This window comes from Heterocephalus glaber, unplaced genomic scaffold (genome assembly GCF_053883595.1).
Source record: "Heterocephalus glaber isolate CG9 unplaced genomic scaffold, H.glaber_assembly_v1.0 deba00001497, whole genome shotgun sequence".
NCBI lineage: Eukaryota > Metazoa > Chordata > Mammalia > Rodentia > Bathyergidae > Heterocephalus > Heterocephalus glaber.
The window spans coordinates 53,619,869-53,635,289 of record NW_028258320.1 but is presented as its reverse complement, the minus strand read 5'-3'; the positions used below and the strand labels follow the sequence as shown (position 1 = coordinate 53,635,289).

Here is a 15,421-nt window from a genome sequence, read left to right as displayed (position 1 = left end):
ATCTTTTTTACTTCCTTTAGGTTGTTTTGGTTTAAGCGGCTCTCATTTTTCTACTTTCTTAAAATGAAGCTTAGATAATTGATTTGAGACTTTTCTTCTTTAATATAGGCATCTTCATGCAATAAATTTACATCTAAGCACTGGTTTAGCTATGTCCCACAAGATATTTTACGTTGATTTTCATTTTTATTCAAATCAAAACATTTTCTAATTCCCTCTGTCTCACTGACCCATGTGTTGAGAGTATTTCGTTCCATGTTTATATAGTTGAACCATCTTATTTCTGTATATTTTTTACTGATTTCCTACTCAATTCTACTACGATCAGAAAACAAAAGGTGCATCTTTCTAATCATTCAAAATCTATTAGCTCATATTAGAATCTAGAATATGTGATTAATGAATGTTCTGCACGCCCAGAAAAGCATGTTACCTGTTGTGAGGTAGAGGTTTGCAGATGTCAATGTGGTCAGGTGGGTGGACAGAATCCCGTACGTTCTCCAAACCGTAACTGATATTCTGCTTTCCTGCTGCTCAGTGGCTGAAATGAGTGCTGAAATTTCTTAACTGTGACTTTGTCATGTCCTTTTCCTGTTCTATCAGTTTTGTTTCATGTGTTTTGAAGTTCTCTTATTAGAACTGCTATGTTTCCTTTATTTTCTTTTTCACATTATTTATTTGTTTGTTTGTTTATTTATTTCTTTTAGTACCAGGAATTGAACTGAGGGACTAGCACTTGCCAGGCAGATGCTGCACCGCTGAGCAACATCCTTGGCCCTTACGTTTTCTTTTTCTTATACAGGTAGTTCTCCAGATAAATACGCAGTAAATAGAAATGATTAGTACTTTTTTCATTCATTAATTTTATTGGTACATTTTAGGTATACAATATGCTGAAATTCATTATTAGGAATTTGTACCTTTACATTATGTATCTTGGTTCTTTTTTTCCCTATTCTCCTGCCCTCCCTTCAACCCCTCCCACCCCTCACTGTTTACAAAGATTTTGTTTCCATTTTTTCCCTTTCTCACATTTATTGCTTTCCCTTCTTTCCTTTTCCCCATGCTTCCCACTTCCCCTTCCCCTTTGGACCTTTTCTTCCTATTTTACTCTATCTATTACACCTTTTAGTCCTTATTTACACTTTCAGTTTCTCACACCAGAGAAACTATTTGGTATTTACACATGTGTCCTATTTATTTCACTTAAGAGTATCACCTCAATGTGCATCCATTTAGCCATAAATGTCTCTAGTTTCTCATTTTTTATAGCTGAGTAGTACTCCATTTTATTAAAAAAAAAAAACACATTTCCTTTATCCAGTCTCCAGTTGATGGGCAATTGGGCTGTTTCCATGTTTTAGCTATTACAAACTGTCCCACTATAAACATAGGTGTACATACATTGCTGTGGTATGATTCTTTTAATTCTTGGTAAGGGGTATCAAATCCCCAACTTGAAACTATACTGCAAAGCTACTGTGATAAAAAAAAAAAAGCATGATACTGGCAATGAAACAGACCCAAGGATCAGTGGAACAGATTAGAAGATGCAGAAACAACTCCAGACATACTCAGCCACCTCATCTTTGACAAAGGAGCCAAACACCCTCACTGTAGGAAAGATAGCCTCTTTAATAAATGGTGTTGGAAAAATTGGGTTTCAACTTGCCAAAGATTAAAACAAGGCCTATATCTCTCACCATGCACTAAACTAAAATTGAAATGGATTAAAGATCTAAACATTAAAATGGAAACACTAAACTGGCTGGAAGATAAGTTAGGTAGAACTCTTGAAGACATTGGCATAGGAAAAGATTTCATGAACAAAACCTCCATTGCACGTAAACTAGCACAAATAATCAACAAGTGGGATCTCGTCTTATTAAAAGCTTCTGCACAGCAAGAGAAACCATCAACAGTGTAAAGAGACTATCCACAATGTAGGAAAAACTTTTTACTAGCTGTTCCTCAGACAAAGGTCTACTTTCTAGAATATATAAAGAACTTTAAAATATCAGACCTCTTAAATTTAAAGACCCAATTCAAAAATGGGCATGTGGAATGAACAGACATTTCTCAGACAAAGAATTAAAAGCAGCAAATAAACATATGAGAAAATGTTCAACATCACTGGTTATTCGAGAGATGCAAATGAAAACAAGATGAGATTCCACCTCACCCCAGAAAGAATGACTGCTATCATGAAATCAACCAATAACAAATGCTGGCGGGGTGTGGGGAGAAAAGAACCCTTCTCCATTGTTGGTGGGAGTCTAGACTGGTGCAACCACTGTGGAAATCAGTATGGAGATACCTCAAAGAACTAGGATTAGAAGTCCCATTTGACCCAGCTATTCCCCTACTGGGTATCTTCCTTATGTTTTCTTGGTAAGTTTTTTCCTTGTGTATTTTTTAGTCATATGGTATCTTTTCTTTATCCCTGGTAATACTTCCTCCTCTGAACTCTGCTTTGTCTCATAGCAATACTGCCACTTCAACTCTCTTTTTTTCAATGCTATCTCTTCTCCTTGCTTCTACTGGTATTCTCTCTGTATCTCCATATTAAAAGTGAGTTTTTGTAGGTATCACATATTTGGGGCTGAAAATCTGAAAAGCTCTGGCTTTTAAACAGGGAGTTTAGCCATTTAAATCTATCATTTTATACTTTGTTTTTGTACCATCTGTACTTTGATCTTTTGTTCTCTTTTTCTGCCTCCTTTTGGGTTCGGTTGAATATATGTTACAATTCTCTTTTTACTTACTATTATTTATTGGTTTATCTTTTCATAACTTTTAAATGTCTGCTCTACATTTCACTATATATGCATATAAAAAGCATTTTTCTCGGATTCCCATACCAATTCTGTATTAGAAAATTAATAGATATTACTTATCAAAAGAACAAATAATTTATATAAGAAATTATCCATAAAATAAGTGAAAAGCATGTCTTTATATATATATAAAAAGTACATCTTTATCAAACTTCATCTTCAATATTACTATACTACTTAATGTAGAACAGAATAGTCTTACAGTTTTATGCTTCTAATTCCTCTCTCAAATCCTTTGTGAAAATGTAGACAAACATTTTAATTTTAAATATGCTATATCATTATCCTTTGTTCTTTATACAGTTGTTTTCAGAACAATTAAAAATGATGAAAATAAATATTTTACCATTTCTATTGCTCTTTACTGTCTTATGCAGAAGTAAGTTTCTCTGTGCTGTGATATTATTTCCTACTGATATGCTTCTTTATAATTTCTTCAGCTGGAGGTCTCCTGGGCAATTAATTCTTTTCAGCTTTAGTTTGGGACAATATTTCACCTTGGATTTTGAGAATTAAGTCTGCATGGTTTAATTTCTGTATTGAGAGATTTCTATCTCAGTACTTTAAACATAGTGACTTCATTGTCTCTTGGCTTGTCCACATTCTCATGATAAAACTTTTGTTTTCTGTTTCAGGATTTGCTTTTTGTCTTCCAATCACAAATTTGAAAATGAGTACTGAGTTTCAGCTCGTTTGTTTTTGCTATTTTTCAGTATTTTGGGGTTTGCTATTTTTAAGCTCCTTGGATCTTTAATTTGACATCATTAATTCTTTTGCATCACCTTTTATCATTATCTCTTCAAATATTTTTACTACCATATTTTCTCTCTTTCTCCTCCTGGGACTTCAGCTATGTGTATGTTAAACCATTTGATATTATCTCACAGATCTGAGGAAGAATCCTCTATTTCTTCACTTGTCTTCTCTTGGACATATAATTGTAATAATCTCTTGATTTTTCTTTAAGTTCACTGATTCTTTCCTTGGCTATATCACATCTACTCATAAACCCATCAATCTAATTTTTATCTCTGATACCATATTTTATTTTTCTAATGTTTTAATTTGACCTTCTACATTTCCATATCTCTAATGAAATTCTCCATGTATTCATTCATGTCACCCTCCTTTCTATCAGATCATTTAATACACTAATCAGTTATGTTTAAGTCCCTAACACAGTGCACCCTGGACTTGCGAACTCAATTCATTCTCGAGAGCTGGTCATAACTCAATTTGGTCAACTGAAGGCTTAGGCTCCTCTACACAGCCTTCAAAATCTCTCTCCTGTACACAGGCAGATCTCAGTGTCCTTAGAGAGACATTGGCTCTGGATTTCTCAATCAACCCCACACAAGAAAGGATGTTGCAATGTGCCTTCCAGAATTCTTTAAGGGTTCAATCTGTATCTGAGGCCATCTGGAAGCACCAACAGCTGGCATCTGGGTCATAACTGAAGACATTGTTCTTAAGTTAAAACTAAAATTCTGGTCATAACCCAAGTTGTTCCAAGTTGTTTGTATGTCAGGCTAGTTGGAACTATATTTCCAACATCAGTGCCATCTTAGGGTCTGGTTCCATTGAGTATTTTATTTCTCCCTTGGTTTGTGGGTCTTGTAATATTTTTGTCAAATGCTAGACATAAGTAGAACAGGAAATGTGATAAAGAGGAATGGGTTCACCCTTCGGAAGTGGCTGAGTCATTGTACTCAGGAGTTGACCTACATTTGGCTTTTGTTGCCATAGCTGCCTTCAAAGCCCGCATACTTCAGATTCTCCCAACAGTGGCTTTTGCTTCAGGTGAGTTCTGGAGCATCTGATGATCTTGCTTGGCATTTGTGTTCCTGCGCCAGCATTTAGTCATTGCATATTCCTGCTTTCCAGACAATGTGCAGCTTGCTTCCCCCTTGAAGGGGTGTAGGTTCTGAGCTGGTGCATGGGCAGGGTCCTCGTCCAGTCTCAGTCTTTGGTAATCTCGTTACCAGCTTTCAGTATGGGAGTTTCTGATTGCTTCTACTTTTTTTTTTAAACAAGGGATGAGGGATTTTGAAAGTTTATATTCTCACATCCCTCCCTTTACCAGCATAATTTATGTATTCAATTACAATTATTATAATAACCTTCTCCATCAAGAAAATGGGAAGTTTTCACTCATTTCTGTAACCAAATGAACAAATGTTCACATGGATTCTAGACATTAACAAGTATTGCTGCTAATTACAGATATTTTGAAATCTAACTGCTTCATTCTTAGTTCTTGGCTTAGATTTCTTAGTGAGGAAATTAAAAAGGAAAAATAAAATTCTACAATGCAAACTTTTTCTAAATTTCTCATGTTTCCTTAAAAGATTGTAACATAATCAGGTTATCATGATTCAAAAAATGAGAAAACATAAGATTAAGTCTGTTTTTTAAAATTCTTACTGTTGGCAGAAGTGTGGGCATATTCCAACTAGCCAAATAAACAAAAGTAAACAAAACATACATGTCACCCAAGAAAATAGTAACAGAATAAAATAAATAACAAGAGAACATAAAAATTCAGGAAAATATAAACATTAAAATATATAAACATTAAATATAAACGTTAAAAAATACAAACATTAAAAATATAAACATTAAATAAAATATAAATATGCTAAACTGCATTTTTAAAGACAAAGGTTGAAATTGTGTTTTTAAGCAGTCAACCTGAGTTGAAAACAAAAGACAAGGCATAAACTAGAGAGGTAGTAACATTAATGTTAGAAAAATTGAAGGTGAAAATTTGGGACACGGCAAAGTCAATCCATTGCTACTTTGACAATGTTTTCCTCTTGCTTATGCACTTGTCTGACCTTCTTGTGAGGCATAAACATTTTCATTCACAAACTTGTCCTAATTCTCTAAACTTTTCTCCAAGAGCTGATCACATCCAATATTGTGCAATAAACTGAAGCTAGAAAGCTGTGCCAACATCTACTGTCTTCTATATAGTGTTCCCCATTCACAAAATAGCTCCAGTCTCCCAGCGGGACATATAGCTGGCTTTACCACATTTAATACTTCTGCTATGTTCTATTTGTTTTTTCAGGTCAAATAAATAAGGATTTGTTGTTTGCTCTGTTTTATACATTTATCACCTCTCATTATTATCTCATTTTTATAGTTACAACTATTTACACTTAAGAACGTTTGTGTGATCTTTTCTCACAAATTCATCGTAAGTTTCTAATTATTTTAACAGCTAGCTTTAAAAGTTTTCTTGCATTCTTTTCTTGTACCTTCAAATTGCCTTTCCATGTTGGCACCTCCCTTTTGTTTGTATCTTTTACTGATTTTCTATATTTATTTACTTACTTACTTATTTTTGGCTGTTAAGGTAAGACAAGAGCTGATTTATTCAAAATGTTACTAGGTCTTGTGCAAAAATTGGTCTTTCTTCATCTTTGGCTGAATATTTTCGACTCCCCACCCTGGTTTCTGTCTTCTCTCCTTCTCTCCAGTCATCTTTGAACAAGACATGAAGCCAGTGTTTTCTTGATGGCAGTTTGTTTTTTCCTAACATGGTGTTAGTAGAATCAGACTCTTCAATCTTAAGGTGACAGACAATGTCACATGGACAGCTTTCAGACGAATCTTCAGTTTTCAGCAAGACATTATTATTTTATGTGTCTTTACTGGACAGAGGCTGAGTTAATGATCTTCTTCTCCCTCAGTCTCAGTAATTTTGTTTCTGAATAGCCTGAAGGACTTTAGAAGTGGAATACACTCTTGCCCTGCCTCCACCACTGCCTGAGATTCACCTTGTGTGCTAACATGCAGTGCCACCCATTTCTCTGGGAAGGGGAAGGACTTGAATCCCTGAAAGAAAAAGGGAGACTGGTGGAAGAGCTAAACCAAGTGATGTTCCAAGACTCTGAAGAGGAGGAGCCACTGTGCTCAGACCTGCTGCCTTCCTCCTGCGTGGATGGCCCTGAATCAACTGCCACCAAGGTCTGGGAGTGAAAGGGTTCCGGATTTTTTCTCAACTTGGTCCATTCACATAGTAATTCAAGACAATTTCCTTTAACTGCTAAATTATTATTGGAGACCTTAGTTTCTAATATACTTGCAACTGCATAATTTTCTATGCTTGGATTTTCAGATCATTTTAAATGCTCTCTGCCTTCTCGGGGACTCTCTTGTTTTCTGGAGTGAATTCATACTTTCTAGGAGGAGCAGGATAACTTAAAATCCCACAACACTCCACAACAGGCCTGAAACTGACCCCTACAGGCCTGAAACTGACCCACAGCACTGTTCCCAAGGAGTGCACCTTGGGATAACCCAAGTACCTACTGCTCCTCATCTACTCTGTGGTTTAGGCACAGCCAACTACCTGCAACTAACTGCCATATAATGTTTCTTATGTTTTTGTATCTTTGAACATCCTGCTCCCTTGCTTTGGAATCCATTCCCTGCTTCTTAGCCTGAGGCCTCCCCAGAAGTTGCCCCTCCTGAAGCTCCCTGGAGACATTGGTAAGGTCACACTGCACGGCAAACATTGTGTCTTTATCTACTGACTGGTTTGTTCCCCACCAGACTGGGAGCTCTTCAACAGCTCTGTTGTGGATTGGGTATTTCTGATCCCTCAGATTCATACATGGACGCTTCTGAGCCTCAAGGTGATGGCATTAGGATGTGGGGATAGGAAATGAGGCCATGAGTGTGGGGTCCGCATGACAGGATTGGCGCTTTATAAAAGAGGGCCCAGAGAGCTGCCTTGTCCCTTCTGCCATGCAAGGACACAGCAAGAAGGCATACTACAGTCCTGGCAAGAAGCCCTCATCAGCACCCTGATCTCCAGCTTCCAGCCTGGAGAAATAAATGTCTGCTATTTAAGCCACCCAGCCAGTGTTTGTCTTTTGATCATTATTATAGCAGCCTGAACTGAACAAGACAATAGCCTCAGATATACCAGAGCCTGCAAAGAACATGCTAATGAATGAGGAAAAAGTCAACATTAACTAGTAGTTCCTATTATTGAAAGTGACCAACAGGCTTTTTATAGCTCCAAGTATAATGGCAGGGGACCATTATCATCATCATCAGAGATGAGGCCAATATGTACAAAAAATAAAGTCCTTTGTAATATCAAATTTTAGATAGCTTTCCAAATTCATTCATGTTGTGTTCATTTTATCTGTGCCCCTGTATCATAGACTTGATTCTTAATAAGTGGAGGGGGTACAATAATAATCTGAGTCTCGAAGGTCACTCCCTATATAGTCCACCCATAGTGACTTTTAACTCAGTTCATCCAATAGCATATTTATTCCAACCTGCTTGCTATGTATGCGTCAGTTGATCTCATGGTATAAAATTGCCACTATCCCTAAAATGACAGTGCATATTTTAAAAGTACTTATAAAGTACAATTACTGCACAAACATTACTCTCTAAGAAAACAAAATGAGCTTAAATCACTAGGCCTGTTTAAAGTGAAGGGTTTCGACTCACTTTTTAAGCTCTGTGAGAATTCTAATTATACTTCTTTGATTAATTTAAATGGAATCAATAATATATATCTGATTCTAAGGCCACTTATTTCTGAATATAAGAATTACATCAAGATTGATCAATGTAATATATTAAATGTATAATATACTTATAATTATACATTTTATATTTATCATATTCACACAGCTGTATGCATTTATAAATGTTAAACTTATAAATTAAATATATAAATTTATCAATTTATAATAGGATACAAAAATAATAGCAATTCTAATGACAATACATCTGAAAATTTACATGTAAATGTTTTAATAAACTTATCTTTTCAGTTACTTAAACCATAATTTCAATGAGGTATTTTAATTTTGTGTGTGTGTGTGCAGTACTGGAAATTTAACCCTGGGCCTTCCACTAAGCAACAGGTCTAGCCTTTTTTAATATTATATTGTATTGTGAAACAGGGTCTCACTTGCCCCGACTGGGCTCAAACCTGTAATCCTCCCATCTCAGCCTCCCCGTATTTTTATCTGACCTGGACTCTGCCTTCCACCTGTACTTGTTTCTTCAGGCTCTCTGTGAAACAGTCAGTATTGCACAACAACCCATTAAAGATGTTCTTTGGACTAAAGAACATTCCAGACTTGCTTTCTAGAGCTAGATAACTGCTAAGAATGAAGAAATTTATCAAAAAATTGAAATTTTAGCGAAAAAATTCAGAAACTCCTATCTCAAAACAAATGAATTTGATTATGATTACATTACCTTTCGAGACAGGTACATTTCTCCACAAAAGATAAGTAAAACTGCATTTGTTTCATTCGTGACCCATAAGTCAAAAAGCAGAAAAGAGAAAAAGCATAGATTTGACAAATGGTAGACTAGTCTAGAATGAAAGGTAATTCTAATATTTACCATATTTGTAAAAAATATCATTTTTATATATTTGAAAGTAGATTGGTAAAAATGGCAAAAGTTAAAATTAATGAATATTTTCTGAATAAAGTATTATATATTTGCTACATAGCATAAGTAAGCAAACATCTCTATGATAAAAAAAGTCTATGATAAATTTCCATGATCTGCTCCAATTAAATGGATATTTTCATGTTCATAGAGTGAATTTCTAATGAGCTGGGAAAGGCCTATATCATATTTAGTAATGGCCTGGGAGGAAGGAGCTTCATTCAAAGACTTGGTTAAATTAGGTGAACTGATTTTACCATTTTTTAAAAAACTAAACTTGCTGATTATTTTGGTGACAGTTTTTGCCAATGCATCAGAAAACTGAAATATTATTCTTTCGTGTATTAAAAAAGTCACCAAAATTCATGTCATCTTGGTATAATACATGCCACTGAAGCATCTTTTATCACTACTAAGTTAAATAGGAAACATGGGGCCCGGGATTCAGCTCAGTGGTTTCACCGCCTGCTGTGCAAGCGCAAGGACCCGAGTTTGATCCCTGGTACCAAAAAAACAAAAACAAACAAACAACAAAAATAGGAAACATGACCTTCTTAGTATAAAATGTTTATAAATGTACGCATGTGCAATGCTCAATCAGATTTCAATTAATCAGTAATGCACAATTACAAGGATAGAAGATAAGTTTCAGTCAAGAATCACTAAGGCCTGTAAGAAACATACGTAGTTATGTTTTTCTTCCTAGCTTATTGCTAGACAAGATTTATAGCAAACTGAAATAAATAGGTAGGCAAACAGAGGAAAAATAAATATATCTCTCCTAGACTAGCACTGCATTATCCACAGGAACATCTCCTTATTACTAAATTTTAGAGACACATATTGAGATAAGCTTGGTAGGTAGGAAATTACAGGAAGGTAATGTAATTCTAAAGTCATAAAATATTCCATAATGGAAGGGGCCGCAAGACTATTTTGGCACCAGCAGCATTTGCTTTTATAATATGATCATATGTTAAGGTGATTTTAAAAATCAATTTAAAAATTCATAAGATGATTTTATTCTCCTGTTATGATATAGGTTTATTATACAATCTTTCATCCAGGGATTGTTTCATGCGAGTCTGTTCCAGGACAAACGTTCTTTCAGGTCACTGGACTCCAAAGACAGAACCAGATCCATCTTGCAACCAGGGCATTTATAGCCCATCTCCACCATCATCCCCAACACAAAGCCACAATTCACAGAAATCATGTGTCAGGGTCCTGCAGACCAGCAAGCATGCTTGCCTGCTACCTCACCCCATGCAAATAACATTTTTAAACAAATAGACTGGTCAGTTAGTGTCCCTATTAAGGTATCAACAGAAAACACGATCCAAGTTTATAAAGAAAGCACCACAAATACAATTCTGGGCAAATCTTTCAACCATCTCTTCATTTTAAAAACAGTTCTATATTCTTATCAAAAAAAGTGGATGAGCTACCCAAGATTCAATTAAAAATAAATTCATAGAGCCGGGGATTTAGCTCAGTGGTGCCACCATCTGCTCTGCAAGCACAAGGTCCCAAGTTTGATACCCAGTACCAAAAATAAATAAATAAATAAATAAATAAATAAATAAATAAATTCATACCATGGATTAAATTACAAGAGACTTTACCAAAAGCATTATGTCATTAAAGTGACAAATAGATTTTATTACTAAACTATGACAAAGACAAACAAATATTGCCACTGCTATTTTGGGCACCAACCTGGTGTAGGCTGAGGTGCTAACACCATGGTAGGAAGAGGCCTGGATGCAGGTGCTGGTCTGGACAGAGACAGAGCTACTTGATTTGCCAGGACATGAGGCTTTTCAAGCCCATGAAACAGTCTTGACTCCTCAGGAAGTATCCACGTTGAATCCAGAGCAAAGGAATTATTAAAAAAGATCTGTCCAAAAACAATGGAAGCATAACATTTAAGGTGAGGCACATGATAAAAGCTACATATATATGTTGCCTTATGTTGGTTAAATATTGGGCATCCTGATACTGAATACACTTTAAATGTACTGCTGTAAAATTTGAAGAAATGGGCTCAAATACCAATTATCTCTAAACTGAAGTCCCCTGGGCTAGCATTCAAATGCTGACCTAGACACTTGAGTTCCACAGCCAATTTATATGGTAAAGAGTCACTCAAATGAAGTCATTACTTCATTTGTTGAAGAACAAGTCAACATATTACTTAGTCTTTAGTTTTCAAGTAAGCAGAATGCTATCACTAAATTTGAATTCAAAAGTCAAACCAAGCCATCAGAAAGATGAAAACTCACAACAATAAGAGGAAACCATTATATAATGTTTAAGGCTAGATTTCTATCAATGGTTATAGATTTTACAATTGAAAATTTTTAAAAAGTAGAGTATGATTCAGAAATTGGAAATCTTACATTTTTCTATGGAATCCGGGTATTTTAAGCTAAAACAAAATGTTCCTCTCTTCTGTTGATGTTTTTGAACAGATCAATCTAATTCCAAACGATTTCCTTCTATTCTTACATGGTCAATTTATCACAATTAGAAAATACATGGGGTTTTCTGCTGATACGATAATACTCAACAACTTTAAATAATTAAAAGTCCACTTATCCAATTAAAACATTTGGACTTGTACCTTGCAATTTGGCGTCCTTTTATCTATCCAACTCTTCCCAACAGGAGGTGGCAGAGTAGAAGTGCAGACAGGTGGGAAAATGGGCACCAACTCCACAGTGGAGGAGGGGGATAGTCCTATGGACGGAGAATGACCGCCAAATAGCCACTACAACACACACAAAAAGAAGGGAGTTCTCATCAGCCCAAGACAATCAACTCTACTTTGCACCAAAAGACACTGGAATAACTGCTTTCAGAAAAGGAATTTTAACCGATGCTTTGCAAATGGAAGGGACCAAGACATTTTGAGAGGGGCAGGGAGGAGAAAAGGAAGGGACACAAAGAGAATTAAGCTGTGTTATGTCCATGTACCAGCTCCCCAGGAGGAGCGTCATCACTATGTACTGCAACATGGATTGATAGAAATCATTTTTAAAACGGTACAAAAAGAAAAAGGAATTTAAAAATATATATTTGATTCCGAGAAAAATTCTTTTCCCCAACCAAGAAAAACTATAAACATTGAGAAATTCATGAAAATTTTCATACCAGAATCATCACAAAGCATTACCAATACTGCATTCTTCAAAAGAGAAAAAGAACTAGGCACAAAACCATGAAGATAGAGTAAGAAATGGGTTTCTGCTCTGAGATAATGAGAAATCACCATGGAAAGGAGAAATACTGTGTACTCCTTTTAAATCCATCAATTCTTTTCATAAACAAGCACAGAGCTACAATTTATGGCATTCCTTTCAATATAACGTTTTAATTGATTACATTTATCATTTTAAAAATCTTTAACGAATAGTTTCTAAATACAAATAGCTAAGGAGTTCAAAGTCAAAGTTTCCCTAGGTTCATCAATACAAATGGATTCTACAGCAAAGTAAATGTGTCACATAACTGAAGATCCTAGTGAAGGAATAAAAAGGTAAATGTGGAAAGAGGCAGCCAATGTAGGAGAGTCTCCTCGGTTAAAAATTATCGATTCCTCATCAAGGCAGAATGAATAAGATGCACTGTTCAATAAGCAGAGAACACTTCAATATCGTTTAAAAATCATAAAGCTGTTTTATTTCCTGGTCTGTGAAAATATTCTTCTGTTTCTAAATATTGTTACTTAAAAGTGGGTAGCACAAAAATACTTAATAATTAACAGGAAGTTTTTCTGGATTTTTCTTTTTAAATTCATACCAGAAAAACTGCAGTTTTCTATATAGAGCAAAAAAAATGTAGTTCCTTGACATTGTATACCTCTAGTGGTAGCACTCCATTATAACAACCTTTCAAAACATGGCAAAAGCTACCAGCGTTTATCCAATAAAACCTAATGTGAACTGCATCACGTATCAAAATACAATACCCAGTACCGCATATGTGATGTGTCATTAAGTCTAAAGACCAAGGTAGGAGTCTAACGACATATTTTAGAAAAGCTCACAAGACAATATTAGAATGAAATTAATTAAAAGGGCAATTCTAACAACACTCATTTAAATATGCTGATGAGGTCAACCCTTGGAATAAAATAAATGTTATTCCCTGATTTAAATGCATCTGCATAATTAGCCAACAATGGGTCTTGCCAAAACCAACCTGCCTTGTTCTGTTGCACCCTTAATCAAAGGTACAGTCACTTTTTCTTTCTGATTCCAGGCTTTAAACGCCAAACTCTTCTAAAGTGGAATAGGCATTAGCGAATTGGGTGGACCCAGGCAGGCCTAGGGCAGGGGGGAAAATCGTCGCAGCATTTCTCAGTATTAAAGGCAGGGTTTCCCTGCTGGTTTCCATTGGTTCGAATTCTCTTAAGCATTTTCCTGAGTCTATTTGAAAGCGGGGAGAAAGCAGATGAGAATCAGAAATAGCTATTGATTCCCAGCTTGCTTTTCAAGTCTGGTAGAGACCGTAAAAGTATTAACTTGGAGACGATGTCAGCCACCGCACGCGGCTGCAACGCTCGGCTCCATTGTCGGCTACTTGGGCACCGCGCTCTGCACAGCGACCATGGCTGGGGAGAAAGTTGTGGCCAGGCTGTCCCAACTCTGGGCTGAGGTGCGAGTCTCCAAACCGCTCTGTCCAGAGACCCAGAAGATAACACTGCAAAAACTGCCGAGAGGCAAAGCGGGACGTCGAAGCACGAACTTTCTTGCAGATGCATGGCTGCCAAACTGCGCCCTGATGGGCTGGGGATGCGAGGACACCGGGGGAGGAAGGGGTACGGACCCGAGGGCCAAAGCCACCCTATGCCAGGCGAGGGCAGCGCCCGGGGAAGGGAGAGAGCCGGCGAGAGCTAGAGGCAGAGCTGGGGCCGGAGACGTTACCTGTCCGTGGAGCAGGGGGTAGTGGTGCACGGCGGCGTGGTCTGGCGCAGAGGGCAGAGGCAGCAGCGGTAGCAAGGGCTCGCCCGGGGCCGGCCAGCTGGGCAGCCCCGGGAGCAACGGGGCGGCGGGAGGCTGGGCCGCGGCGATCAGAACCGGTGGGGGCGCGACCCCGGCGCCGAGCCGGAACAACCCGGCGGAGCCGGGGACCATCCAAACCCAGGGCGGCGGCGGCGGCGGGTCTGCATTCATCGGCCAGAGGACAGTCTGCCGCCGCCCGGGCTGCTGTTGCTGTTGCAGCTGCCGCCGCCGCCGCTGGAGCCTGGCGCCCGCCAGCATCCTACATCCCCGCGCGGGCGGCGGGGGCGGCGGGGCGGCGGGCGCCCGAGGTGCGGGCCGGCGGCGGCGGGCTCCGGAGCGAACTCACTTGGTTCCGCGGCGCGGCCGCTCGCTCCGCCCCTGCCCGGAGCCGGGAGCCCCTCCTCCTGCCCGCGCCCCCTTCCGAGCTCGCCGCCACCGCCCCCGGGCCGGGCCTGGGCCCAGACCCAGTCTCCGCCCCCGCCCCCAGCCCCACTGCACCCTCAGCGCCACTGAAAGGCGAAGGCGAGGGGCGCGGCGGGAGCTGGAGGAACCTGGGGGATGCGGGGGAGTGCAGGGGGAGCACTGCAGGGGGATGCTCCCCGGTCAGGGTCCAGCTGACCCTGTCCCTCCTCAGCCCCTTGCCGGCCTCCGTGCCGCCGCTGGTGGCCGCTGGCTTTCAGGGACGGTGCGCACCTCGGGGGAGACGCGCGTAACTGGCCCGTGCTCCCGGCTCAGCGAGCAAGAGCAAGCCGAAGCTAAGGTGGTGACGCCCGAGACAGGCATGTCCGCCACCGGGCGGAGCTGAGGGCACCGGCCCGCTTTACCAGGTTTCATCCCAGTCTAGGGCGCAGGGCCCCAAGCGTTACTGGACTGCAGTTCCGATGCCAGCCAGGCATCCAGACACTATTATTGGACAAGGGTAGGTCTCTCTCTCTCTCTCTCTCTCTCTCTCTCTCTCTCTCTCTCTCTCTCTCTCTCTCTCTCTCTCTCTCTCTCTCGGAGAAATCTGCCAAACATTTTTCCTAAGCCCCTAAAGGGTTCGCGTAGCCTAGAAATTGAGCGGTTGGTACTAGGTCTAAAGTTCTGCATCTGTTGTCTGCTGGCCTCAGCCCCTCCTGTCTTGACAGCCTA

The 15,421-nt window shown here is 39.0% G+C and overlaps 1 protein-coding gene across 3 annotated transcripts in view; it reads right to left on the bottom strand.

Moving 5' to 3' along the window:
• The window catches only part of Tcerg1l (transcription elongation regulator 1 like), a 218,928-nt gene extending 204,344 nt beyond the window's left edge, over window positions 1-14,584 (bottom strand). For all 3 annotated transcript variants that reach the window (XM_087185140.1, XM_004838718.4, XM_087185141.1), the window contains exons 1-3: window positions 14,213-14,584; window positions 11,908-12,054; window positions 11,001-11,181 (exon numbers count right to left, since the gene is read on the bottom strand). In XM_087185140.1, coding sequence (XP_087041266.1) covers window positions 11,001-11,181; window positions 11,908-12,054; window positions 14,213-14,548 — 664 coding nt within the window. In that variant the 5' untranslated portion in view covers window positions 14,549-14,584. The remainder of the gene's footprint in view (window positions 1-11,000; window positions 11,182-11,907; window positions 12,055-14,212) is intronic.
• Window positions 14,585-15,421: the final 837 nt, after the last annotated feature.